This window comes from Ipomoea nil, unplaced genomic scaffold (assembly GCF_001879475.1).
Source record: "Ipomoea nil cultivar Tokyo-kokei standard unplaced genomic scaffold, Asagao_1.1 scaffold2975, whole genome shotgun sequence".
NCBI lineage: Eukaryota > Viridiplantae > Streptophyta > Magnoliopsida > Solanales > Convolvulaceae > Ipomoea > Ipomoea nil.
The window spans coordinates 2244789-2272500 of NW_017619403.1; the positions used below are offsets into that span (position 1 = coordinate 2244789).

General features: G+C 34.6%; 2 protein-coding genes and 1 non-coding gene across 3 annotated transcripts; 2 read left to right on the forward strand and 1 right to left on the reverse strand.

Moving 5' to 3' along the window:
- Positions 1-2611: 2611 nt before the first annotated feature.
- On the reverse strand, positions 2612-5826 carry LOC109163136. Its single transcript, XM_019311875.1, has 5 exons — positions 5803-5826; positions 4295-5093; positions 3527-3685; positions 2951-3209; positions 2612-2848 (listed from the first exon to the last, which is right to left on the reverse strand). Exons 2-5 carry the CDS (start codon positions 5069-5071, stop codon positions 2811-2813), a joined length of 1233 nt encoding a protein of 410 aa, XP_019167420.1. The 5' UTR covers positions 5072-5093; positions 5803-5826; the 3' UTR covers positions 2612-2810.
- A 5346-nt stretch (positions 5827-11172) lies between these two features.
- Positions 11173-14031, forward strand: LOC109163135. Its single transcript, XM_019311874.1, has 7 exons — positions 11173-11338; positions 11691-12153; positions 12446-12804; positions 12903-13067; positions 13289-13543; positions 13660-13699; positions 13791-14031. The coding sequence occupies exons 2-6, from the start codon at positions 11697-11699 to the stop codon at positions 13672-13674; spliced, it is 1251 nt and encodes a 416-aa protein (XP_019167419.1). The 5' UTR covers positions 11173-11338; positions 11691-11696; the 3' UTR covers positions 13675-13699; positions 13791-14031.
- A 1847-nt stretch (positions 14032-15878) lies between these two features.
- Positions 15879-15960, forward strand: TRNAS-AGA. Its single transcript has one exon. It is a non-coding gene; the product is annotated as a tRNA-Ser (tRNA).
- The last annotated feature ends 11752 nt before the right edge of the window (positions 15961-27712 follow it).

The following is a 27712-nucleotide window of genomic DNA, read 5'->3' on the forward strand; positions in this document are numbered from 1 at the left end:
CTCAAGTTGATATGGATTCAACCTCAAAGTTCATGAAAACGTACCTTGGAAAACTTCACAAGCCTTTGAGAGTAAGGTGTATCGCGAGGTAGGTAATAAAATTGAGAGCAAGAAGCAAAGAAAAAGGACAATACAAGCAATGAAACTAAACAAGATTTGAAAGAAAAAGGAAACCAAAGAAGGAAGTATGGCAGAAAGATATGCAAGACCAATATCAAAAGATAGAGACAAATAGCATATAAAAGGGGTTCACGTGTACCACAACCAATTAGGAATCGATCAAGAACTCCTTCCAACCTTATACTTTTCCCCCTTCCTTGTCCCTCCAAAATTCTCCTACCAGCCAAATTCTTTCCCCAACCTTATTCTTCTTCTTTATTGCTTTCTCTTTTTTTTTTTTTTCAAGTTTCTTGATTTTTTAAAACTTTTTTTGATAGGTAACCTCCAAATAACTACTGTAAATAACAACAAAAATTTTGGACCAAGAGGAACCACACAACCCCTTCAAAAGAGAATCAAGAATTTCAAGAATCGCCCAGAAAAACAGAAACAATGCTCTGACTTTGAAGATCAATAACTCACTAACCAGAAGGAATTAGACAGTGTATAATATATCAAAAGAACGCCCCAGAAGAGATCTAAAACATATCAAAATTTCAGATAAAACTAACCGGTGGATCTCAAGATATAGGTAATTCTTTGAAACTGGTCACAGCTCGCGGAAATCTGGACAGGGTGTGATTGCGCGTAAATGCGCTTTGGATATAGGTAAGAGTGAGATGGGGTTGTTTTCTTGTCAGAATATGTGGTAATATGGTGCTTGGGAGGTGTGAGGTCTCGTTGATATTGGACAGGAAAAAGGGAAAACACTTTCGGGATTGTTTTTCAAGAAACTGGAGAACATGTATCAAGATTCAAGAACACAATCAAGAATGCAAAAGAAAATTTTTGGGGGTTTTTTTTAATGAATAAGACACGAAAAAAGTAGTATGTAAGATAAGAACGATAAACCTAGGGAACCAAAGAAACCAAATTTCAAATGATAATGAGACAAACCTAGGCTCTGAATACCAAATTGATATGAACCTAATCCAAGATTCAAATAAGATGGTGTATTGTCCCAAGAGTGCTCTCAAAATAAAGATAGAGATGGATCAAAATACCTTAAACCTCACGAGAAACCCTTTGTCTCGAATCCTCAAAGACTTGGAAGAATCCCATGTAGCTTCAAGTACCTTGATGTTGCAATCTTCAATCAACTAGAGTCGGATCTAGTTTCCTTCGATTCAAGAACGAGTCCACGAACCTAAATCTAAGGTTGAAGAAAGTAAGATTGATTCGAGTCCACGAATCAATTTGCTAGTCGAGTCCACGACTAGCCACTAATTGAGTCCACAATTAGCCATAAGGTTTCTTACACAAGTGTAAAGAAAAAACTTAAGAATTTTATTGAATTCAAGCCTCCTTGAAACTGATATGGATGTGCCCTATTTATAGGTATAGGGGTAGCATTATAATTCTAAATACAATGGAAAAAAGAGTCCTAAACCTAATCTAGAAAACAAGTAAATAGAGTTTTATTTAGAAAAGGATTTAAGGAATCCTTTCTAAATACAACTAGTGTTTTCTCTTTAATTCCAAACAATTTAAATTAATGATGACCAAAAATAATAGGGCTGATTTGGGTCTAATTTAATCACCAAAATGAGCACTTAAACAATTATAAAAAAGCCTTGAGTTCTTCTTCATATTTTGCAAATGGGCTTGACTTGGATTTCCACCATCTTTGAACATCACCAATGAAGAGTTGCCTTAATTGTTTGGACTTGGGCCTTGTGATTGGCCCAATTAGTACTCTTAATGGATCTTCATATGTTGGGTCGCATCATCCTCCCCTTCTTGAAAATGATTCGACCTCGAATCTTGTAAGCATTGTCTTCGATCCATGATATCACTTGAAATTGGCCACTATAATATTTTCCTCTATCGAATGGACTTATTATTGGTCTTTGTTGTTTCTTCCACCAATGATGTTTTAAGGTCGTAGTTATGGGCCTTGTGATGAGCCCACTATTTACCCTTACTGGATTCCATGTGTACTGGTTCCTATTAGTGTTTAGGATTTGTTTTGCCTGTTTTAGATTTGATTTTCATATGTTGTTTTGTTAAAGTTATTCCCTCTCATTTCGTTTGCGAGTTATTTCCTATCGTGTCTTTAGCGAGTTTTCATCTTTGGCGAGTTCTTTTTTCATAAGGTGAAATAATTTATCTGATAATGGAGTATGTTTGCTTCATCCCGAGTACCGAAGAAGATCTGAACCTTGATATGCAGTTCAGAATAATATAGATATTAAGAGCCGCAACAGAGTCAGACTTGGGTAACAAGATCATTAACAATATCAAAGAAGCTTCAGGTTTTCCAAACGAATTCAGCTTCAATCTTGAAAAACAGTCATAGATTCAAGTTTCGTGTAACATTGGAAATTTGTTTCAATGTCTGATTATATTGTAAGAATGTTTTATAATTCCATCAATCTTATTATAAACTTTTCATCGTATGATTAATGAATTAGCTCTTTTATTTAAAAAAAAATTAATTATAAAGCAAAAGTTGACATAAAGTACCATATCCACTTTATTATTATTATTATAATAACTACCATACATACTTTATTAAAGAAGTATGGAGTCCACAAGACACAACAGCAGCATCATATATATATATTATATATATATATATGGATCTTCTCAATTCAAATCGCATGGATACCAGATCAAAGTTGAGGAACACATAAGATCAGATCATGTCTTCATTCCGAGCTTGAAAGCCGGCCTACACCAGATCTCCCTGCAAAAACCAACCATTCCAATTCAAATCAAAAGAGAACTAAATATGCCTAAATAAAATGGCTCATCAGCAACTAAACTGGAAGAGGAAGCTAGATCTTACCAGGGAGGTGGTGGGAATGAAAAATGGGGTTTGATTCTGGCAATGGATCAGCAACTAAAATGTAAAAGTAGCCCATGACCCCTGAATGCATGTGGAAATTGCTATAGTTTGATATAATAGTTAACTTCTCGTTTGGAGCAATCTTGACTGAGCCAGGTCGAGGATAACAGGTCGTCATTCCAACAAGGTAACCATCTTCATTTCCGGGTTCCGTTCCGTTTCCATATATTGGAAATGAGTTGCATAGAACCCGTCCATCCTAAAGCATTCATTGTATGTATACACAATTAATTAAGTAGCTAGCTAGCTAGCAAACATTCAATTCTAGCTAAAAACATAATAAGTAGTGGAAGATGGAAACAATCTAGATATGATGAAGTTTAGCACCCTGTGGCTGGAGAATTGTTGGGCAGAGGCCAATAAAATACTTAAAAGGGCCAAATAGTTCAGCACCCAGCATTTCAAAAATGTGTGACAGTATAAGAAAATATAAAGTTGCGCCTTTTCTACAAGTTATAGCTTTTGACGTAGTGATAAACACTTGATCTTAACAGAGTACATACATACTATACGTACCTCTCCAAAAAGGGTAGAGCCAAGAGCTGAAGAGTGTTGGTGAGCAACACCATAGATGAGATCCCCACCCTTTGGCAAACTTACGGTTAAGCTTTTGGAATGAACACATTCATTAGCAGGCGTAGCAGCAGAACATGCATTATCAACTTGGTACTCCAGCTGAATCACAATAAATTAATTAAAGATACTTCAACCTACAACTACTATATATATAAATAATAAGTCTTCTTCTAAACCCTAGTATATAAATATAAATATAAATATAAATTTCTAATCAGGCGAGAACCAACTTTAACTTGCTAACTGCGAACTTGTGAATGATTGCACCCTTACTACTACATGCACTGCTGGAAATTATGGAATTTCCGACCACCTGAAAGTGATCTTAAATCAAGTCGAAAGCAAAAAGTGGTCAGAAATAGCAACAAAGGTTTTCCCGGATACCAAGAGTGCTCGAAAGGCTTTCGACTTGATTTAATATCACTTTCAAGTGGCACTACTAGAAATTAAGGAATTTCCGACCACCTGAAAGTGATATTCAATCAAGTTGAAAGCAAAAAGTGGTCGGAAATAGCAGCAAAGGTTTTTCCGATACCAAAAGTGGTCAGGCTTTCGACTTGATTTAAGATAACTTTCAGGTGGTCGAAAATTCCATAATTTCCAATAATGTGGTCGAAAATTCCACAATTTCCAGCAGTGATGATTGCAATCCTTCACAACTTCGCATTTCGCAGGTTAAGATTGGTTCTTACCTGGTTATGGACTTACTTGGCAAGCGTGTCTGGTCCGGGCTTTATCAAACCATTTCAAAGTATCAGTGACATCAAATATATAAATGTTGACAGGCACAATGGAGGGGTTCCAATCAACATAAGTGACAGTATATTGTAAGTGAAGCCCTCTCTTTCCACCATGAAACCCTTGTCTCAGTCTGCATCTCATCCCATCAAAGCAACACATAATGCCTCCAAGATAATTCTTCCCTTCAACTTCTACAGTTCTATTATAGAGATCACACCTGCACTCCGCGCACCCCATCTTATCCTCTCCACCGCGGGTATCAATCGCGTGTACATTAAGCAGCCACCCTTCATCGAACCCGGCAGGCGCAGGGCGACCTACTTCGATCCCGTAAGGATCTGGAACATCTGTGTTGGTTTTTCTCGTCTCGGATCCCAGCCCGAAATGTTGGGGGAGTTGAGCACAAACGCCTGAGTTTCCCACAATGGCTACTGTCTCCCTTGAAGGCTTGACGCCTTTGGGGATCAATATTCTGGCGAAAATCCAATGGTGCATATAAGTTTCATGAAGTGGGATGGAGTTCCCTTCATCATCGACTATTTCTGCAAAAAACTTTTTCACTGCGATGTGGCCTTTGGGGAAGTCTACACGGTAAAAGAATTTGTCGCAAACCTCTCCTGGCTCCAGCTCAAACCTAGGAGACCGCAATGTCTCCACTTTCATCCCGTTCTCGTCGATTCTTATGCTACGTTGTGAAGTAGAGACAGCCATTGTCAACACCATGATTATTGCTAGCTGCCACATCCTTATTTGATTTTTACTGGACCTGACAAATTAAAGCAAGGATCAAGCTCGTAGCGTAGGCGCAACTTTATAGACCGGCGATAACATTTTTGAGACATTAGGTGCTGAACTTGGCCTTTCTCAGCCTCCGCCCAGGGTGCTGGACAGGGCTTCGTACGGTAGGTGCGAATTGAACCATTGGGTATGTATAAATGCACCACACAATGTTCGGAGATTTACCCGAATGAAATGCACAAATGCACTACACATCAAAATATCATTACACCTAATAGTGCATTGTTGAACACTTTGTGGTGCATTTATGCGAATCTAAGATGAGTGACAGCACGACCGCACAGGAAGCCCCATCTACACGGGAACCTAACTAACTAACTAACTATATATATATATAATATATATGTGTGTGTGTGTGTGTGTGTCCATAATCAAGTACAAACGGGCCTTTAATGTGTTGAACTTGCGAACTTCTGAAGGATTGCACTGCATTTACTATATGATTGCACCGCACTCGAATACAATTGCACCACAGAGTCTTTCAAACATGTATGGGAGCCGTATCATGCAATCATGTAGTAGTTGGGGTGTAATCCTTCAGAAGTTTACAGTTTGCACGTTATGGTTGGTTATCACCTTATTATTATTTTCTATATATAAAAGCTAATTAAGGAAAAGGAAAAATAAAAATAAAAAATCAATGAATTGAAGATAGATGAGAGAGCTAGCATACATACCCGGCTTGAAAATTAAATGTTGAAGAGAGGGATGAAGAAGCAAGAACTTGAGTAGAGCAGTATTTAAGTGAGTTTCTGGGCGGAACTACCACTGTGGGCCTGTAGCATGCAATGCATCTGCCTCAGTACGACAATTTTTTTTGTTTATTTATTTAACTATTTAATTTTCCATATTGCAATTTAGCTCTTAAATTACACAACTTTCAATCACACACTCAACTTTAAAAAAAAAATAAAAAATTCCGTACTATAATTATCTATTTTATTGAGAGATTTCAATTCATTCATCTCTTAAATTATAAGAATTTTAATTACACACTCAATTTTAAAAAAATATGTATAATCTATTTTATTGCAAGATTGCAATTCATTTCTTAAATTATAAAAATTTTAACCCGGCACTCAACTTAATTAAAAAATAAGTATAGTTAACCTATTTTACATGCATGTAACACGCTTTTTAAAATTAAATAATAATATATTTTAAATTTATATAATAATAATAATAATAATAATAATAATTAATAACCAATAAAATTCTTAAAAATAAATTTTTGTTAAAAAAAAAATGCAACTGCAGCGTATTATTGCCATTCATTACACTTGTGCTTATTTGTTTGTTATTAGCATCAATCATCTTTTATTGAGGGCTAGATTTCCGGCCACAAGAAGATTATATTGTGTATCTTGTGGTTAAGATACATAAGCTCTACATCTATCATCAATTCTTAAGAGAACCTGTAAAAATACTTTTCATTAAATTGAGTCGTTGTCGAGGGGGATTGGTAGCAGTGTTTGAACTTTTGCTGTTATTTTCTCAACATAAGGGATATGGTTTGATTGTGGGAACCAACCTCCATCCATCAAACTCATTTGAGGGAATCCCTTACCTTATAATCCTTATTCCTTAATTTCGTGATTGTTTGTTACCATTTATTGTGCACCTTTCAGCACACACTTCTAATGTGTTGAAAGGGAAAATCTTGTTGCACTTCCCCACACACACGTACTTCTAAAGTATGAAAAGGGAATTTTTTGTTTTGCCCTTCCCTCTTGTGTTACCCCTTTATTTTCCGTTGTTTATCTTTCTTTTGAACATCAGAACCATGTTCTTTCTAAAGTGTGGAAAGTGGTACACTTGTGTGTGAGCTAGTCATTTGTTACCATAATTCTCAAATCTCAATGTTTGGATAAATATATACATTGTGCATGCATTTAGATGATTCAATCATTTCTTGTTTGTGTCTTTGATTGTCTATGTCTTTGGAGTGGCTTATTGACAAGTTTATTGTACAAAAAAAAAAAAAAAAAAAAAAAAAAAGAGAATAAATTTCTTTAACCATTTGTGAGGTTGTTTTAGAGCCACAATTGCACACAATTCACATTAAGCTCCATTCCTTTTTCATTCAATTCAAGTGATTGATCTTTGGACCTTAGCTTGCATCTCAAATGGGAATTTTGGCACAAGATTGGTATGCAGCTTGTAAGATGGTATGACATGGGAAAATACTTTCTCGATATGAAACAAGTCAAGATGCAGAGAGTCTTTCTTTCTATGTGGGCCTGTGTGAACACCTTCTCCAAAAAATAAAAGAGACAAGAGAATTGTTAGGATATGGGGGAGACAATTTTAAACAACTAAAAGAGTCTAAACTATCATATTTGAGAGGGAAATTAAAAAGAAAAGGGTAAGTTTGCCTCGTATCCTAAACAAATAAATGCACCAAAGTGCATAAGTGTACAAAATTTTGTGTTTTGGTAGTATTGTTTGAATTGAGGAAGTTCTAGAAATGCAAGGAGAGACTTGTATATCATACCATTACATTGCTTAATTGGGTCGTCTTTGGAGCCGATTGTGAAAGTTTGGAATGACTTTTGCTCAATTTGCTCATATTTGGTTCTAACTTTGAAAGGTCATTTGATTGATCGATTATTTGATTGACTTGGGGCGCTTGAATGTTGTGTTGAGAGATGAACCCTTAGGGATGATTAATTGGTGTATACCAAAGTAGATGGATCTTCATTCTAGAATATTAACTAATTAAGTAGAAGTTATGAACTAATCTTCTATCCAAGTCACAAAAAAACATTGAATTGGGCTTGAACATTCTCAAGCCACAAAAGTGCATCACGACCTCTAATATATAGCTATACACTAGTACAAATAAAAATGACCAAATAATAGAAGATAATTCACGCATGTACTACCACAGTCCACAGACACATACGTATGACATAAATGTGAAAACTGTCGAAAAGTACTAACTTTAAGAAGCTGAACTACGTACCTTACATGCATAATTTAAAAAAAAATTAAAATACTTTATGCGTTTGTTCTTAACCAAGAATAGACACCTAAAGTATTTGTTTATTTTATTTTTTAGAAAATGTTATGCGTCTGTACTTGTCAAATACGAACGCCTAAAGTGCTTGGCGCTAATATTTGTTTTTAAATATTAGCATTTTAAGCAAATGAAAAATCTAAAACTATTTTCAAATATCATTATCATTATATAGTAATAGCTATTATATACAATATGTCAAACTAATGTTAATATGATTTAACATATTAGAGATATTCGACGCCTAGTGGCACATAAAGGTTCTTATGCGACAATAAACTTTTAATTTCCAAATATACTTTAAATTTATATAAAATCATTGAATTATGAAGTCCTAACTAAAAATGTAAAATTTATTTGACTCTACTACATTTTTATAGAATTATAAATACCAAAGTCCTTAAGCATGTCATATTATTTGACTCTAATATAAAAGTTAGTATACAATTAAAATACAAATATCTTAAGCATTTAATTACTTGTTGATAACTTTAATACTTGTTTTATTCCTCGTATATATGATATAATGAAGCACATAAAATGGTGAATTTATGCCAAAACTAATAACTAACAACTACGACTATCAATCAATAATTATTTGTCATGTAAAAAGTGGAGGGGGGCAAATAGTACTATTCCACATTTATTATATTATACATCAATCATTTCTTAATTTTTTTTCTCATTTAACTGGTTATTTGGTTGGAAGGAATTGAAAGTCCTTTCCTACTTAATTCTTTAACATGTAAAATTACATTGTTTGCTTAGATGGAATTGTAATTCCACGGAATTACAATTTTCTGTTTCCATGGAATTGAAAACCCTATCCCTCCCCCAAGAATTGCAATTCCAATCTAGATGAGAAGGAAAAAGGTGTTGTATGGACAATCCTACCCTTTCCTCTTTACCAAAAAAGGGAGTTGTTATTATTATCATTATAAAGGCATTTTAGTCTATATATCACTTCTTCCCTCTCAATTTTCATATCTACCAAACACTTCTATTCTTGCCTACCAAATAATGGAACCCTAGATTGTTTTTTTTTTTTTTTTTAACCACTTTTATGCAATAGATATCAAATAAACATTAAAATCTCATATCAACCTCAACTCAAATCCTAAATACGACTACTCACTCATGATTTTAGCAAATAAAGTAATAAAGATATTAAAATAAGACATCATAATAAAAACAAAAAAGAGTAAAGCATTAAACAACTTGTCTTCAAAATATAAGGAATCTACAACTCCTTTTTGAGATTGAATCTTAAAAACATAAGAATCTACGCTTTTAGATAAATTTTAAAAAAAAAAGTGTTTTCTTAGTCTAGGGTTCAAAACCTCAGTCTACACTCTATATTATCTACGCTACTATTCACTCTTCTCTTGGACTCTTTATTTCAAATTTTAAAAAAAAAAAAAAAAAAAAAAAAAAAAAAAAAAACTTTACTAGCAATCAATAATTATTTGTCAGATTTAATTCCAGTAGAGATCCCTTGTGTTTGGTGACAATTCCAAATTTAGTTCCAGACTATTATTTTTGTCATTTAACATCCCTAGACTATTATTTTTGGACATTTTTAGTCCTTTTCATGAATTTTTTTTTTTTTTAGTAAGGGAATTTTTATCTTTTCACATTTTTCTTAGAATTAATTTCACTTTTGGTCCCACAACTTTTGATATTCTATCACTTTTGGTGCACAACTTTAAAATTTTTTAATTTTGATGCCTGACTTTGTTATTTTTATCAGTTTTGGTCCTTTCGGCCAAATTGACAGCGAAATGTTGCTGGATTTTATATTGTTAGGGGTAAAATCGTCATCCCAAGGAAACATCTTCAGTATCTAAACAAAATCACCGTAAAATCATATCTATAGGTGTTTGATGATGAGAATAATGGGGAAGATGGGCAGAAACTAGACAGATCTATGGGATTTATAGTTTCGACCATTGGCAAACTCTTCTTTTCCTCTTAATATGATTTTTTCTTTTGTTTAAATATTGAAGATCTTTCCAGAATGACGATTTTGCACCTAACATATAAAATTCAGAAATATTTTACAGTCAATTTGGCTGGAAGGACCAAAACTGATAAAAATAACAAAGTTATGCACCAAAATTGAAAAAATTTAAAGTTGTGCACCGAAAGTGATAAGAACTCAAAAGTCGTGGGACCAAAAGTGAAATTAATTCTTTTTCTTATGTTATTTTTCTGCTTTCAACCGGTTTATTTGGTTTAGAACTTTACTAAAAACCGGTTGAAAAATATTATTACTAAAAACCGATTGAAAAATATTATTATTAAAAATCAAAGGTTACCTAAAGTTATAAACCAATTAAATCGGAAAAATAATAAAAGAAAAATATGAAGAGACAAAAATGTTCTTACTAAAAATAGAAAAAGTGATGAGAAGGACTAAAAGTGTCCAAAAAATAATAATCTAGAGATATTAAATGACAAAAATAATAATCTAAGACTAAATTTAAAATCAACACCAAAGACAAGGAACCTTTGGTAGGAGTAGCTCTTATTTGTCATGTAAAAAGTAAAGTGGGGCAAATATTCCTATTCCAACATTATTTATATTATGCATCAATCATTTTCTAATTTTTGTCCACATTTAACAGAGCCATAATAGTGACCAACAAAGTAAAACTTAACCAATCATTTCCCACTTATTGGGTGTAGGAGTGCAGGATATGATCTTATCTCACTAGTTTGACTCCATCTGTGTTATATAAACTAATACACAAATATAAGAAGTTAATTACTAGATAACTAATATTATCGTCATTTAAATAAAAATAATTTTTATTTCTCCCAAGGCTGAATACCTAGCCCCAAGACCTAACAGAGTATTTGAAAAAATGTAAATCTTGTCCCAAATATTACTTACTGAAACTAAGTGAGCTAAGCTTGTGTGGGCTAAAATAATTTTTACTATTAGCATGAAAATGCATGCCTGGTCATTGTTATATGTACCAAAATCATTGAAACTTTTCCTATCGTGTTGAACTTTCCTCCTGAGGCATTGCTATTTTGCATGGCCCAGAAGTTGCGACAACACTGCAATTTATTACGTGTGCCATTTCCGACCAGACAGTCATTTTGGTAGCAATTTAAATCGTGCTGTACTGAAGTTCTTCCTCATTATTATCTCTCAATTTCTTGATAAGATTTACTGTTCAAGTCAGGTATGCTCTCAGCAGCTCTCTCATCTATCTTCATTGATAAGTACAAATTTTTGTAATTGGAAACATTAGATTAGATCAATGTTTGTCTAGTTCGAACTAAAAATCGTTGCTATATATAGTCACTGCTGGAAATTATGGAATTTCCGACCACCTGAAAGTGATCTTAAATCAAGTCGAAAGCAAAAAGTGGTCAAAAATAGCAACAAAGGTTTTTCCGGATACCAAAAGTGGTCGGAACAAAGCTTTCGACTTGATTTAAGATCACTTTCAGGTGGTCGGAAATTTCATAATTTCCGGTGATCGAGTTAATTTTTGGTTTAATTTGTTGGAAATTTATGTTTAAAAATTGCAGATAAGGATGTGGTGTGGCAGGTTGCTGTGGCTAGGAACAATCTTGCTGTTGACAATGACTGTTTGCAGCTCACAACGTAGTCTAAGAATTGATGAGGAGAATGGGGTGAAAGTGGAAACTTTGCTATCTCCTAGGTTTGAGTTGGAACCAGGATCTGTTTGTAACAAATTCTTTTATGGTATCGACTTTCCGAGAGGTCATATTGGTGTCCGAGGTTTTGATGCCGAGGTAGTTGATGAGGAAGGGAATTCTATCCCACTTCATGAAACCTATCTTCACCACTGGGTTGTGGGGAAATTAATGATACCCAAAGGTGTTGAAGCTCAAAAGGAGCATTATAATGAGACAGCAACTCTTGTATGGAACTCAGGGGTTTGTGCAGAGCTTCCACAGTATTTTGGGCTTGGATCGGAGACACGAAAGACAGACACACATATCCCGGATGGTTATGGAATTGAAATAGGTAATGTTGAGTTATCTTTTCTCCTAAAGAGCATATTCGCCAAGGTGGAGATTTGTTGCATGTGTTTGTCTCATAAGGATTAAGAATATGAGTTTGTCTCAGGAATAGGAGGGAAAGAGAGATTATATGCTTATAAATATATTGAATGTATCTCATCACCTGGATCACCATCACAAATAATAAAAGAATACTTTCACTCCGGTGGATGTAGGCACATTGCCGAACCACGTAAATCTTGTCTTCTTTACTTTCAGCCACTATTATTTTTCTTGTTCTTGTTTAATCTCAACAGGTAATCCGCCCCCGGGGTTTGGGGAAGGATGGCTGCTGAATGTACATGCGATTGATACTCGGGGCGCAGAGGATAAGATGGGGTGCATCGAGTGCAGGTGTGAGATGTATAATGTGACAGAAGATGAGTATGGGATGCCCATTGGTGATGATTATGTTGGAGGGCTTAGATGTTGCTATGATGGGGGGAGATGCAGAGTGAAAGGAGGGTTTCGGGGCGAAAAGAGAGGCTTATACCTTAAGTACACTGTCACTTATGTTGATTGGAACCCCTCGATTGTGCCTGTCAAAGTTTATCTGTTTGATGTCACGGATACATTGGAATCGTCTGATTCAGTCCGGGGAAGACACCGTTGCCAGGTGATTATATGCCATAATTGCTGTTAGTTGATTGAAATTGTAGTGTTATATGAAGATGGATGATGTATATAGTTGTTGAAGTATGTATCTTTATTCAGATTGAATATCGAGTTGATGCATGTTCTGCTGCTGCTGCTGCGGCCGCTGCTGATGAATGTGTTCATTCCAAAAGCTTAACCGTAAGCTTGCCAAAAGGCGGGGATCTCATCTATGCTGTCGCTCATCAACACGTTGGCGGGGCTGGCTCTACGCTTTTTGGAGAGGTACTCGTTCTGTTTTTTATCCTGCGGCCTTAGTCGACAAAGGGCCACAAGGAAGTAAACCAGCCTAGGTTACCCATAGCTGACTGCTGGCTCGATCAAACCAAGGGGGTCGGGCAAGAACTCGTTAGGTTCTTGGTTCTACTCTTTTTGGAGAGGTACTAGTAATATAACATGTTAGTTCCATTCTAATGGACTGATACAGTGCAATATTAATGCTTTAGGATGGACGGGTTCTGTGCGATTCGTTTCCAATTTATGGGAACGGAACAGAAGCAGGAAATGAAGATGGTTACCTCGTTGGAATGTCAACCTGTTACCCTCAACCTGGCTCGGTCAAGATTGCTCCAATGGAGAAGCTAACTATTATATCGAATTATAGCAATGTCCAAATGCATACCGGGGTCATGGGTTACTATTACATTTTAGTTGCTGAGCCATTGCCGAAATCAAACCCCATCTTTCATTCCCTCGATGTGGTAAGTTCAAACGAAAAACGTTTTAGAATTGTCTAAAATCAGATTATCATGTGAATATGTGATGGACTTTGGGCATATTTATAGTTGTGTTTTGATTGGAATGGTTGGTTTTGCAGGCAGATTTGGTGTAGGTTTTCAAGCTAGGAAGCAATGATCTGATGTGTTCCTCAACTTCTGGTACCCATGCGAATTGAAGCAGATATGATATGATGCTGGTTTGTCTTGTACTGTGGACTACTTAATTAATTAATGGCTCTCAAGAATAAGTGATCATTTTGCAATTTGGTTTGCATTGCATCACATAATTGGGAACCTTAGCTTGCATTGTAATATATATCTGGGCATGTAAGCCCATTTGCCTCAATACCTCATACATACCTATTTGCAAATTATATTCTGGACCAGTATCCACTTTGTATTGTAGACTTTGATACAAAAATACGTCATTATTTTATATAAAATGTCAACTAGCATATCATATTTAATAACATTATTCATTGCACATAGTATGTATTCACAATGAATATAGTGTAAAGGCTAGGGAGAAACTGTACTTACATTCATGAAGAAAGGTTTACATACTATATATAGTAATACAAGAGAGAAGTAGGGAGGAGTTATAACTAAGCTAGTCTACAAGAATAATATTAGAGCATATAAAAGACTAAATGCAATATCAGCCACATGTACGCTTAGCACGCTCCTGCAAGATTGAAGATTCGTCGGGAGACTCCTATCTTAGACTGAAACTGAAGAAACAAGTGACGACCAAGCGGCTTGGTGAGAAGATCAGCCAGCTGAGCAGAAGAGGGAATGTGTTGTACAACCAGCGCACCAGTGGCAACCAAATCCGATCCCAAACAAAAAAGTAGTCCAAAGCCATATGCTTCATGCGAGAGTGGAAGACTGAATTTTTATAAACATACGTGGCGCTCAGGTTGTCACAAAATATGACTGGAGGCTTAACTAGACTCAACATGAGTTCTTGTAACAAGTTTCTAATCCAAAGAACTTCTGCTACGGCATTGGCCAAGGCCCGGTACTCAGCTTCAGTCGACGAACGCGAGACAACAGACTTCTGTCTCGCGGACTTCCAGAAAATGAGGTTATCGCCCAGATACACCAAATATGCGGTAGTAGAACGATCATCAGTAGTGCAACCTCCCTAATCAGAATCAGTGAACACACGTAGTGACAGCGGTTGGCTAGCCCGGAGGAATAGGCAATGGCACACTGTACCTTTGAGGTAGCGAAGAAGCCATTTTGCAGCCTGCCAGTGATGATCCGTAGGTGAGGTGCATGAACTGCAACAGTCGATTGACTGCAAACGCCAAATCAGGCCGCGTGATCACCAAGTATTGCATCACACCTAGCAGGCGACGATACTGAGTAGCATCAGTCATGACATTGGGCGACTGTGACGGTAACAACTTCTCAGAAGCAGCCAGTGGTGTTGAAACATCCTTTGTACCATCCATCTTGAACTGTGTTAGGATATCAGTGATTTACTGGTGTGACAAAAATACTCCTTCAATAGTAGGAATTACCTCAACACCCAGGAAATGGTGTAAGGAGCCGAGGTCTTTGAGAGCAAACTGGGCCGACAAGGTCCTCACAAAGCGATCAAGCCAGGCAGTATCATTCCCTGTCAAGGCTAGGGAAAAACTGTAATTGACATTCATGAAGAAAGGTTTACAAACTATATATAGTAAAATACAAGAGAGGAGAAGTAGGGAGGAGTTATATCTAAGCAAGTCTACAAAAATAATATTAGAGCACATAAAAGACTTAAATGTAAAATCAGCCACATGTAGACTTAACATACAGAAGTTGAGAAACCCTTGTATTATTGAACCATCTACTTTTAATATTGTGTAATGATTAGTGAGGTATTTGGTTGATATTTTTTTTTTTTTAATCTCACTATCATATTTATTAAATTCAAATTCTCTAATAATAATAATAATAATAATAATAATAATAATAATAATAATAATAATAATAATAATAAAAGTCTTTTTTTTTTGAAATAATAAAAGTCATTATCCTCCCCTTTTTTACTTTTTAAACTTTGAAATTAAAAAAGATGAAAAAAATAAAATAAAAATAATCTTTTAAACATTGGACGTAAAATAAGAAAAATATCACACTACAGAACGAAATTTCATGAGTCATAACCCTACCCCAGTTGTTCCCTACCCTTTACACTAGTTGCACATTTAATTCATAAAATAGCTTAAAATTGAAATAAAATTTTGAAAATCAATGACAAACAGAATGTCTGCCCTCTTGTATGCACTACGAATAATATAATTAGAATGACAATAACATATAAGTGGACGTGCCGGAGTGGTTATCGGGCATGACTAGAAATCATGTGGGCTCTGCCCGCGCAGGTTCGAATCCTGCCGTCCACGATTTAGTCTTTACTGGATCCTACTTCAATAAGTGCATAACTTTAACAATGTTTTAGTCTTTACTGGATCCTACCAGTGTGCGTTGATGTTATTTTAAAAAAAGTCTTTATTTATGTAAATTTCTTAAACTTTAAATAGTTTCAGTTACATACATAAACTTTAAAAATGGTGTATAATTTTGATAGAGTAATGTTATAGACGCCTCTAATCTTTCCCTCATTAGATGTCATTTTCTAATTGTACAGCTGACTTTATTACAATGTAGTAGGTTTGAACATGAGACCTCTCATTTGAGAAGCCACAACTATGCCGCTCGATTACAAGGTCTTTGGCTTTATTTATTTTTCCAAAAGGTTGAACCCCAACCCCAAGGGCTCCCCACACCCCGACCCGACAAAACATTTATATACATGTATGTGTATGTGTGAGAGAGAGATAATAACAACAACAACAATAATAATTATTTCTCCATATTATAATAAAAATATATAAATATTCATATTAAAGAGTTATTAATTGAAAACAACTCAGATATAAACAAACATACATGTGTATATGTATGCATAATAATTATATATATATATATATATATATATATATATATATATATATATATATAATTATGTATGCAACTGATATTTTTGGTATTTGTAGTATAAAAGCTATTCCCAAGAGAATAGGAATAGCTAATACCAAGGCCCCTTAAGAATGACTATTCCTTTTACAAAGGAAATAGCTCATTCCTAGGAATGGTATTCCCATGACAAAGTGACCGAATCAAACAATGGAATAAGTCTATTCCAAAGAATGCTATTACATTCCTGATCTATTGCATGAATCAAACACGCCATAAGGGAAATTGTAAAATGGGTAGAAACACGTGCTTTTCGTAGCATTTTCCAATCCCCACGGACAACACCAATAATGGTTTTGTGACTTTTGTCGAGGCCGGGTCTACTATAAATCAGGTATGGAAGTACAAAATTATGGATAAGAAAATACTCCGTAGTTTTATTGCTCAGGGCGCTAAGACCCAAAAGAATGCATACAAAGCTCGAGATATCAGCCCAAAAGATAAAATATGATGTAATAAATAATACAAGCTATAGCCCAAATAGTGGACTAGAAATAATAATGTTGTTGCTAGGAATCGAACCCTAGTGGTAGGACCAAAAACCACCAAGCTAGGGAGGTTATTATGATTCAAGAGATATGATCTTTAAGGGGAGGCAAGGTGTCTTGTATATTGTTGAAGACCTTCTGGATAGTTAACAAATGTAGACATCGGCTTTGCCTTCAAAATTTGCCATACATGTGTCCCCCACTACCTGGATATCAACAATCTCCACACGGGTAAATAAAGCATCCTACCTTCTTGTATGTATGTGATATCTTAAGTGATTTGAGTGCAGTTGATGCTTAGGTTGTTATATACTAGTCACTAGAGGTTGTGGGTTTCTATACCCCCTGGTAGCACTTTTTGTTATTGTTTTGCTCCAGGCTTTCTTCAATTCTTTCCTTAGCCCAATAGATTTCCATTATTCTTATTGGTCGGGCCAACACCTTACCAATGATGTTCGTCGGTGTTTGTCGCCGGAAATTGATCAGAGGTTCGTCAGAACCCTAGTGAATTGCAATTACAAGTCACCAATCAATTTTTGGGCTTCAATGCTCTCCAAAATAATATGTTTATAAGTTAAATTGCAAATTTTGAAAATTTAAGAGGTTAATTAATTTTTGGAATAAGGGTCAAATAGACCACTCAACTGCACACCAAATTGCAATTGGGCCATCGAACTCAAAAAGAATGCAATTGGATCCCTGAACAACGCAAATGCATGCAATTCAATCCAAATTGACCTGTTTACCTAAAAAGGTGGTTACCTAATTTTTTTAAATATTTTTTAAATAATTTTAAATAAAAATAAAAATTTTAATTTAAAAAAAAAAAAAAAAACCATTCGTCTCCGCCGCAGATGAAGAAGAACTGCCGGAGACGAAGGGATGGCTTCGTCTTGGGCCGTCTCCCCAGCCATGGAAACGGCCTGAGACAAAGCCACCTTCGTCTCAGTCCGTCTCCATGGCCAGGGAGACGGCCTGAGAGTTGCCTGCCACTTCGTCTCCGGCGGAGATGAAGTGGTGGCTTCGTCTTTAGCGGAGACGAAGTGGTGGCTTCGTCTTGGGCCGTCTCCCCGGCCATGGAGACGCCCTGAGACGAAGCCACTTTTGTCCATGGCCGTCTCCATGGCCGGAGAGACAGCCTGAGAGTTGCCCGCCGGAGACGAAGTGGCGGTTTCGTCTTGGGCTGTCTCCGCCGGAGACAAAGTGACGGCTTCGTCTTTTGGGCCGTCTCCCCGGCCAGGGAGACGGCCTGAGATGAAGATCCCTTCGTCTCCGGCGGAGATGCCGTAGTTTTTTTTTTTAAAAAAAAAATTATTTAAAAATATAGTTTTAAATTAAATTCGGTAACCGGATCTCCAGGTAAACAGGTTATTTTTGGATAGAATTACATGAGATTGCGTTGTCCAGGGATCTAATTGCATTCTTTTTTAGTTCGATGGTCTAATTGCTATTAAGTGCGCAGTTGAGTGACCTATTTGACCTTTATTCTTTAATTTTTTGAGTAAAACTCAGTGGTGTGTTTGACTTTTATTCAACTATATATAAAAAGTATCTAGCGGATCGAGTTAGTTCTGAGTACACTTATCATTTTCTTAAGACTCAAAATCCGAAAACTAAGAAAGTAGCGTTGATATAAACTCACACAAATGCATGCATAAAGAAATTACTGCAGACTATTTTCTTGCGTGCTCTGAGTTCTTAGTTTTGTGATCTCCCTTGTATATATCATCAGTACTAGCTACTATAGATTGATGCTACACTTTAAATACCTATAATTTATCATTGACCGACTAAATAACATTGATATAAACTCCACATGTACGAAAGCAAACAAAAATGGTGATTATTATTTTATTGCGGCGGAGGACCAGTGGACCACTGGTCCACTACCGCAGTAGCTTCATTTTCCATGTAATTTAAATTCTTGAGTTTTGAAATGCATCAGATCAGAAGGGCTAATTAAGTAACCCCAGAACAAACGACAAATGAAGGAGACGATGATGGCTAAAAGTGTATCCTAGTCCAGACTTAAGACAGGCAATCATCTCTAATTTAATTTCCTCCAAACAAAACCAACTAGGTTTCCACAATCCTTGTGTCTTTTTTTTTTTTTTTTTTTTTAATGATTAATAAGGAAAGCCCGCAGACATTATTAAAAAGTGTGTACAGAATAAATCTCTTCTTGTGACTAAACAAAAAAGACCAAAAACAATAAACCAATCTAAGTTATGCAGGCATAACTATACACTTCAAATCAAGAAGGTCAAAGGGTCACTCTCAACGACCGGATTTTGGGCTGTGCAAGCTGGGCTATAGCACAGGGTCTAAATTTTAGAGGGGCCCTAAATTTTAGTAATCGTTATGCGTTGGACCCGTGTCCAGCATGCTTGCTGGACACGGGTAACAGTGCCGTTAGGCACTGTTATCTCTTTTTTTTTTTTTTTTATAAAAAAATTTCAGACCGCTTCGTTATAGAAGTATATGTTCATAATTTTATTACTATATGTTAATAACTGTACATTTATAAGTCCATAACTGTACGTTCATAACTCTATAACTGTACATTCATAACTCCATAACTGTACATTCATAACTCCATAATTGTACATTCATAATTTTCGAAGCTCTATGTTCACAATTTTAGAGCTCTATGTTCATAATTTTATCACTATATGTTCATAATTGTAAGTTCATAATGTTAGAGCTCTTTGTTCATAATTCGATCAATAACTGTACATTCATAATTCCATAACTGTAGATTCATAATCTCATTACTGTAGATTCATAACTCCATAACTGTAGATTCATAACTCTATAACTGTACATTCATAACTCCATAATTGTACATTCATAATCTTCGAAACTCTATATTCACAATTTTAAAGCTCCATGGTCATAATTTTATCACTATATATGTTCGTAATGTTAGAGCTCCGTGTTCATAATTTCATAATTGCATAACTGTACATTCATAACGGCATAACTGTACATTCATAACGGCATAACTGTACATTCATAATCCAAAAAAAAAAAATATAATGCCGTTAACGGCAAAACGCGCGCGATTTTTTTTTTTAAAACTAAATGACGCGTTTTTTTAAAAAAAACGACGTCGTTTTGGGCCCATTGTGGACACGGGTCCAGGGCATAATTTGCCAAATTTTAGAGGACTTTTCAATTAAACTTTAAAAGCTCCATAGAGAAATGGTAAGAATGTGTGTTTATTGTATTTCAAACCTAGAGGTCAGAGGTTTGAAACTTGTGTACTGCTCCAACTTTGGACATCTACTTATTTTTTTTTTAATTTTTTTGCATTGCGAGTTTACGCACACCACCACTACTATTATTATTATTATTATTATTATTATTATTATTATTATTATTATTATTATTATTATTATTATTATTCCATTATATATCTTTTGGTTATTTTTCTTTGTGCACAGTAACATTTTACCATCTTATTATTATTATAAAAAATTACGATAATAGTTTTAAAGATCGTAATTTTGGTAGGGCTTTATTTATTTATCATAACAAGGTCACAAAAATTTAAAAATTTGCCCTAGTCACTCCTACTGTGAATCAAACATGTAATATTGTGGCCATTAAATTAACAATATGATCAATTTTACAGGAATTTTCCATCGCTTTAACTTTATGGCAGTGAACAGTACAAATCATGGGAATAAACTTTTTTTTTTTAAAAAAAAAAAATGCTTTTAGAGTTTTAATCACAGGCCCAGCCTGCCCCAGTGCATGACAAAATACTATGACGTGCAGTGTAGATTTTTCCAAGAGGTAGGGTGGGTGGTAGTATATAGGGTATCTTTTTGTGTGGGGAAATTTGCCAATAAATTTCTATGCTTTAATTAATTTTTGTAGTTTGTTTGTGTATGCTTTATTGGGTTTTATAACATCTTCACTACGTATGCATTAATATAATATAATATAATATTATTTTCCAAATTACGTACGATAAGTTTTGTATAATCAAGTTGCACACTTGCATGGCGTTGCTAATTAAGAAATTTCTTTTATATTAGTAACGATGTTGCATTGCGATTTTTTATTTAAAACAATAAGTATACAATTGTTAGGATTATTTGTAATAGATTTTGATAAAGTGAAGTGTATGTGTATAAGAACTTTAGATCCTTCATTTTTTATTGTAAAATTAGTTACTAAGTTTCGACAATTGGACTAATCGGAAGGAAATAAACAATTTCGAAAGGAAGCAAGTGGAAGGAGTCTCGCCGGAAGGAAGCTAAGGGGTTCGGTAGAAGCTCAAGAGTAGAAGAAGTCTTGGCAGATCTTCTTCAATGATGAGAAGGAATATCCACTGTTTTCCTAGTATATTGAAGACTTTAAGGATGATCAACATCATTCAAAGAAGAACAAAAAGAGCCGTTTGAGAATGCAACTTGTCTAACACCTAGAAGTCTATGCGGAAGAGGCAGATTGGCAGATTGGTGATACGCAAGAGCAACTTTTTTTTTTTTTTTTTTTTTTTTTACCTTGAAAAGTGCTTATAAGCTAAAATAGGGAAACAATCATTACCCTATGGATAAGCTGCAGAAGTAGTTATCAGATGGCAACGGATTTTGGGAGATTGTGACGTCTTTCTAGACGGCTACCACTTGCTGAGTGACAATGAGAAGATTCAAAAATCAAGTTAGCACTCATCCCTCCTCATCTATAAAAGGAGAACCCGAAGCTAGGAGAGAATTTCTGAATATTTTGTGGTGCATTTATACTTACCTAATATTGAGTGATCGCGCGAGAAGCATTGTCCACACACACACACACACACACACACACACACACACACACACACACACACACACACATACACACACACACACACACACACACACACACACACACGAATTTGATATATTTTCCCGTTTTAATTAGCTTCTAGCTACTGCATAAACTTGGCCCCAAGAAGTTTGTTTATATATCTCTATCATGGCTCATGCCACGTGATGGGGCGCCATGGTTTACAAGAAATTGCTACTTAATTACACCCTAGAAAGTGACGCCGATGGGAAATGCAAAGCACTTGCGTCTGCTCCCACACTTTTATATTACGATAGACCCTCAATTTTCACCTATATATGGGTTTAAATTAATTATTAAATGCAATGCACAAAAGTTAAAAAAAAAAATTAAAAAGCCACTTAGAAATCTGCTATAAATACTGCCTTGAATTTAACAGCCAATAACCACACAATTATTGCTCTAAAACACTCCTCCTCATGGATTGTGTTGATATATGTACTTATATATTGTGTATGCATAGGCCATAGAAGAAGAGGAAGTCCAGCGTTCTCTGAACTCTCTCCCTCAATGGCAAGCTGCCAATTAATTAATTAAAGTTGTTAATTAATTAAAAGGAGTGGAAGACATTGAGGGTTTTGAGTTCATAGAACACTGGCTTTCCCTGTAATTATTTGCTTACTAACTCATTATTTTTCTATCACCCCGACCATCCAAGATTTAAAATCTTTCGTTTTTTGACCACTTCAAAACCTTACAATTTCCGGTCAGGAACAATAGTGAATAAAAGTGAGATTTTCAATCATGGCCTTCAACTCTCTAACTTTTCTTGCAGAGTTCATATATTCCTGTGAGACTGTGAGACACAACATGAATGCACAAGATCTACTACAGGAATGTGCACACACTAAATTACGTATGTATATTGTTGATATCAATCTCAGTGTGCAGGTAAGTTTAAGTTTTTTTTTTTTTTTTTGAAAGCAGGTAAGTTTAAGTTTAATTTGCTGTAAATATTCTTTTTGTTGTATAAAATATAAGAAAATTTTATAGGATGTATAGGCATCATCGAATATTATTGATTGCAAAACTGGTTAACAACTTTTTAAGTTTGTTTGTTTATTGTAAGCATTAATTGAGGTAACAATTGATCATATGAACTAAGATATGGAGCAACGGTAGCAAAGGGCGAGAGGTGACAAGCGGGTTATGAAATTAGTGGAGGTAGGAGATGTGGGACACGTGGTTGTCATTGATGGTGTACACATGGACGGTACAAGTGAGGTCGAAGACAGTATAAAGGGGGAGGGGGGAGATGGTATGGTTAGGACACACCTTGAGAATCGCAGAGACTCATCTGGTTGAGTGGTCTGAGTCTTCTCTCTCCTGCTAGCATATCAGGTTTGATTCCTAGCGGTAATATTATTATTTCTATTTCATTATTAGAGTTGTAACTTGTATTGTTTATTATTTGGGTCGGTGTCTCGGTTTAAGCTTAGTACCCCCGAGCTATTAATATTACTATTTTCCTACCTTAATTTGTACTCACTTGATTTATGGTGGACCCGATCAGACAAAACCATCAAGTATATACTCCGTAATTTATTAATAGTGTATTAGTGTATATACACCATCAATATATCAAATGTCACATATTAGCTCAATGTAAAGTTATAAGGCAATGAAATCTGATTAATCTCTACCCTCAAGGCTATGTTAGAATTCTTTGGGAAATAAAATAAATAAATAAAAGATTGGAACTAGGAATTCAATCATTATACCCTACACCACGGCGCACATAGCACTATGCGCTCCGCGCCTTTCAAAACGACGTCGTTTTGGTAAGTTATGTAATGAGTTGACGCGATTATGTGCATTATAGTATATAATTATGTACATTTTTTTATACAATTATGTACATCCAAAACAGAAAATTTATGTGTATTATATTAAGAATTTATGTGTATTATGTTAAGAGTTTATGTGTATTATGTATTATGTTAGATTATGTGTATTATCTTTTCAAAAAAAAGTATGTGTATTTTGTTATACAATTATGTACATTCTTTTATACAATTATGTACATTTTAGTATACAATTATGTACTATTTTGAACATGAGATTTTTTTTGTAAAGAAAATTAACAGCCGACACGAGATAGCGAAATTTCAAAAAAAAAATTTAAAAATTCGAAACGACGTCATTTTGCACCAGAGCAAGCAATGCAATGCGCGTCCTGGTGTACGATATAAATTGCTCTAGGAATTGCTTTGTAATTATGACAGAGCCCAAATTGTGCATTGTTGTAACCCATTACTTTAGGGGAATGGCCTAAATGCACAATCTAACGTTTTACAAGTTCAGCATCTCATATTCTCATGGGCTAAAAGCCCAATAATTCCAAATTCAGCAATTATACTGTGGACCGCGGTCCACAAAACTTTATGGACCATGGTCCAAAACGGTAGATACTATAGTATATCTAAATTGGCATTGTCCCACGTATTATTTTTATTATATTATCAAATGAAACTGCAATTGAATTGAAATGAAACTGTAGTTGTGTTGAAATGAAACTGAATAACAATTTCACATATTTGAGTGTATATTGTCCAGCGAAACTGTAGTTATATCAAAATGATACTGTAGTACAAGTTGTGTTGAAATAAAACCGCAGTGCATATTTGATGCCTGGACCATAATGCATTGTGGACTAGGTTCCACGTATAATTTGCCTTCCAAATTTTGTTAGTTTCACCAACAAAAGATATGCACTTACAAGTTACAAAATACAAACAACGGGGAATGATAAATAGTTAAATACAATCAGTAATAATCTATTATCATAATTTTATTGGAGTAAGAAAATGAAAAACAAAAAAAAAATAATAAAAAAATAAAAAACAAAAAACAAAAAACATGCTACACTTTTTCTAGATTACGTCAATAAAGAATAAATAATTAAAAAATATCCCTCCTAAAGGCATTCTCGGGCTTATTCTTAATTTTGTTGGTATGGCTTAATTTAGATTCATGTACTTTTTATAATTTTTCTTACTCGTGAGTATGTCTTTTAAAAAAAAAAACAAAAAACAAAAAACATGCACACTATTTACCTAAGAAACATCATTATAATGATGTTGTAACTTAATTGTAAGAATATTAAATGGCTGATATTTATAATTTTAAAAAAATATAAGTATACTTATCATCATTTTTATTTTTATTCTCTATTGATACCAAAAATAAAAATACAAAGGCCCTGTTTGGTAAAATGGCTGTTAGCTGACAGCTGTTTGCTGTTAGCTGATTGTGTTGATTAGAGGGTATAAATACTTGATAACATTAGCTGATTGTAGAAAAGTGTTTGGTAAATTAGCTGTTAGCTGATAGCTGTTTGGTATAATTTCTTTTCTCAAAAAGCTAATTGAAAAAGTTGCTACGAGTAGCTTTTTTAATTTTAGCCTTTTGGAGTTGCAAAAAGCTAATTAACCAAACATTTATATTGATATTTGAACTAAATCAAACAATTAATAGTTGTCAAATAAGCCAAAATTGGCCTATAGGCCAATTTTTTACCAAACAGGGCCAAAGTCAAATCACATTTTATTCATTTATTTTTCTAATAAAATTATGATATGTGAAGAAATTAATACGGAGTACTTCATAAAATCACACTTATGCTTTTCTCAACAAGAATAAAATAAGGATGGAAATTAATTAAATCCTTTGAACCCTTTGCAAAAAAGTTGTGTGTTAAACTCATTTTCATGTCTATGCTCGACCAAAAGCAAGTGGGAGTCAAAATTCCTCTTTATAATTATAATTTAAAAATAAAATTTTTAAAAAAAAAAGTATTAATCCATGGAGCCAATCCCTGATTCGCTCGTCTAATGTTTTTCAAAGTCAAATTCCCCTAGGAAAAAGAAAACAAAAATAACAAAAGAAAATAAAAAAGGGGGTTTGCAGCATAGTTTCCACTAATATAAAATGAAAGACTAGTAGCCAACAATTCCACAATACTATTTCTATAATATAATTATGGGTAAGATTCTCATGCGTTTGTGCGGTTACGTATCATTATATACACATAAATGTACCATAAAGTGTTCGAAATGCACTATTAGGTGTGTGGTACATTTTTATTAGTGGTTGATATATTTGTACATTTTATTCTAGTACATTTTCGAACAGTGTGTGATACATTTATGCATACTTAATTGTGTAATCTGTACCAACCGCACGAAAATTCCTGTCTTTGAACCAGTATCATATAATTATTTAATTAATAATCAGAAAATGCTGTCTTTTTTTTTTTTTTTGTGCGCAAAATGGTGTCCTTGCGTATACACCATAGAGCACTTCTGTGGCGCTGTAACCAAAGAAAAACCACTTTATATGTTGTTGACATTTACCTTTGACTATGTCCAACACAACCCCGGCCTCAAAACGTCGCTATACATTAAATTTGACTCTTACTCACATTTTTCATTTCAAATCTTTTTGTTTTGTCAACTTCACAACATTTTTAATTAAACTATATTTAATATGATTTTTGAATATTTTTAAGAGATTGACTGATGATACATATGTTGTTTTTGCATTGAGTATTGTGTAAATAATTGTTTATAGCATTTGATCAATATAATTTAAACAGCATACATGATTACTTGATTTTTTTTTCTAGTACCGTTGTTGCATGAAAACGGGAAAATGGGAAAACGGCATTTTCAAAAATTATGGAAACAAAATGTGAGAACATGGATATATAAAAATATATAGGTATATATTTTTAATCATATATATATATATATATATATATATATATATATATATATATATATATAGTTGCTTCCCGTGCGGTTGTGCGGTGGAATAATGTGTGTGAGGTTTATACTTAATGTGCGTGAGTGTTGTGCTTAATGTGCCTAAGATTTGCGTGATGTTAATATGCGTGAGTTTTGTACTTAATGTGCCTGAGTATTGTGCTTAATATGCGTGAGATTTGTGCTAAATGTACGTGAGTAGTTCAGAATTACGATCTCAGAAAGAAGCAGAACAGAAAACTCATGCACATTAACGCCCAAGCTTCTTGTTACTTATTCCTTCAATTTGTCCATGGATTCTGGATTATCAGCTATCTTCAATACAGTTAAATGTTTATATATATGACTCACGCACAGCAAAATTTGCACACTAGCTAAATGTGAATTTCTGTTGTATTATCATCATAATTCTTAATCACCATAGCTCGCATCTGCATCATCATCATCAAGGAAGGGGGCAATGGCTACTGGGGATGGGGAAGAAGCTGATATCCATATTTTCTGCTGCATTTTACACATTCACGTACATTAAGTACAAATCTCAGGCACATTAAACACAACACTCACGCAGATTGAGTACAAATCTCACGCACATTAAAATGTCACCACATTTTTTCCATTAGTGCACTATAGTCTACCGGTCAGCACTTTAATTTGTGGTACACCACATGTCACTCAAAAGTGCACAACGGAGCACTCATAAGTGCACCACACCCCAACACTTTCCACCGAGCACTCATAAGTACACCACACCCCAACACTTAGTGCACTACCGAAATATACATATGGTGATGGAAATTACAAAAATGTTACTGCGTTTCTTCCCATTAGTGCAGTAGACAAAATTTCCCAGAAACGAGGAAATAGTACCATTTTTTTAATGCTACTGACTCTATTACATCCTCTCATATGGGAGAAGTCACTACATGCCGAGCACAAGATATTTGGCATTTTTGTCTTATTTAGTTAAATTAGTTTTTAAGTATTTTTAAAAAATCAAGCACAAAAGTAATAATTGTGGA

Bases quoted from the DNA above. Each gene is read 5' to 3' on its own strand.
- LOC109163136 (XM_019311875.1), bottom strand. From the start codon at position 5,071: ATGTGGCAGCTAGCAATAATCATGGTGTTGACAATGGCTGTCTCTACT. The intron at 3,686-4,294 runs GTAAGTCCATAA...ATTGTGATTCAG, and splicing joins GGACCAGACACGCTTGCCAA to CTGGAGTACCAAGTTGATAA. The intron at 3,210-3,526 runs GTACGTATAGTA...TGAATGCTTTAG, and splicing joins GCTCTACCCTTTTTGGAGAG to GATGGACGGGTTCTATGCAA.
- LOC109163135 (XM_019311874.1), top strand. From the start codon at position 11,697: ATGTGGTGTGGCAGGTTGCTGTGGCTAGGAACAATCTTGCTGTTGACA. The intron at 12,154-12,445 runs GTAATGTTGAGT...TAATCTCAACAG, and splicing joins TGGTTATGGAATTGAAATAG to GTAATCCGCCCCCGGGGTTT. The intron at 13,068-13,288 runs GTACTCGTTCTG...TTAATGCTTTAG, and splicing joins GCTCTACGCTTTTTGGAGAG to GATGGACGGGTTCTGTGCGA.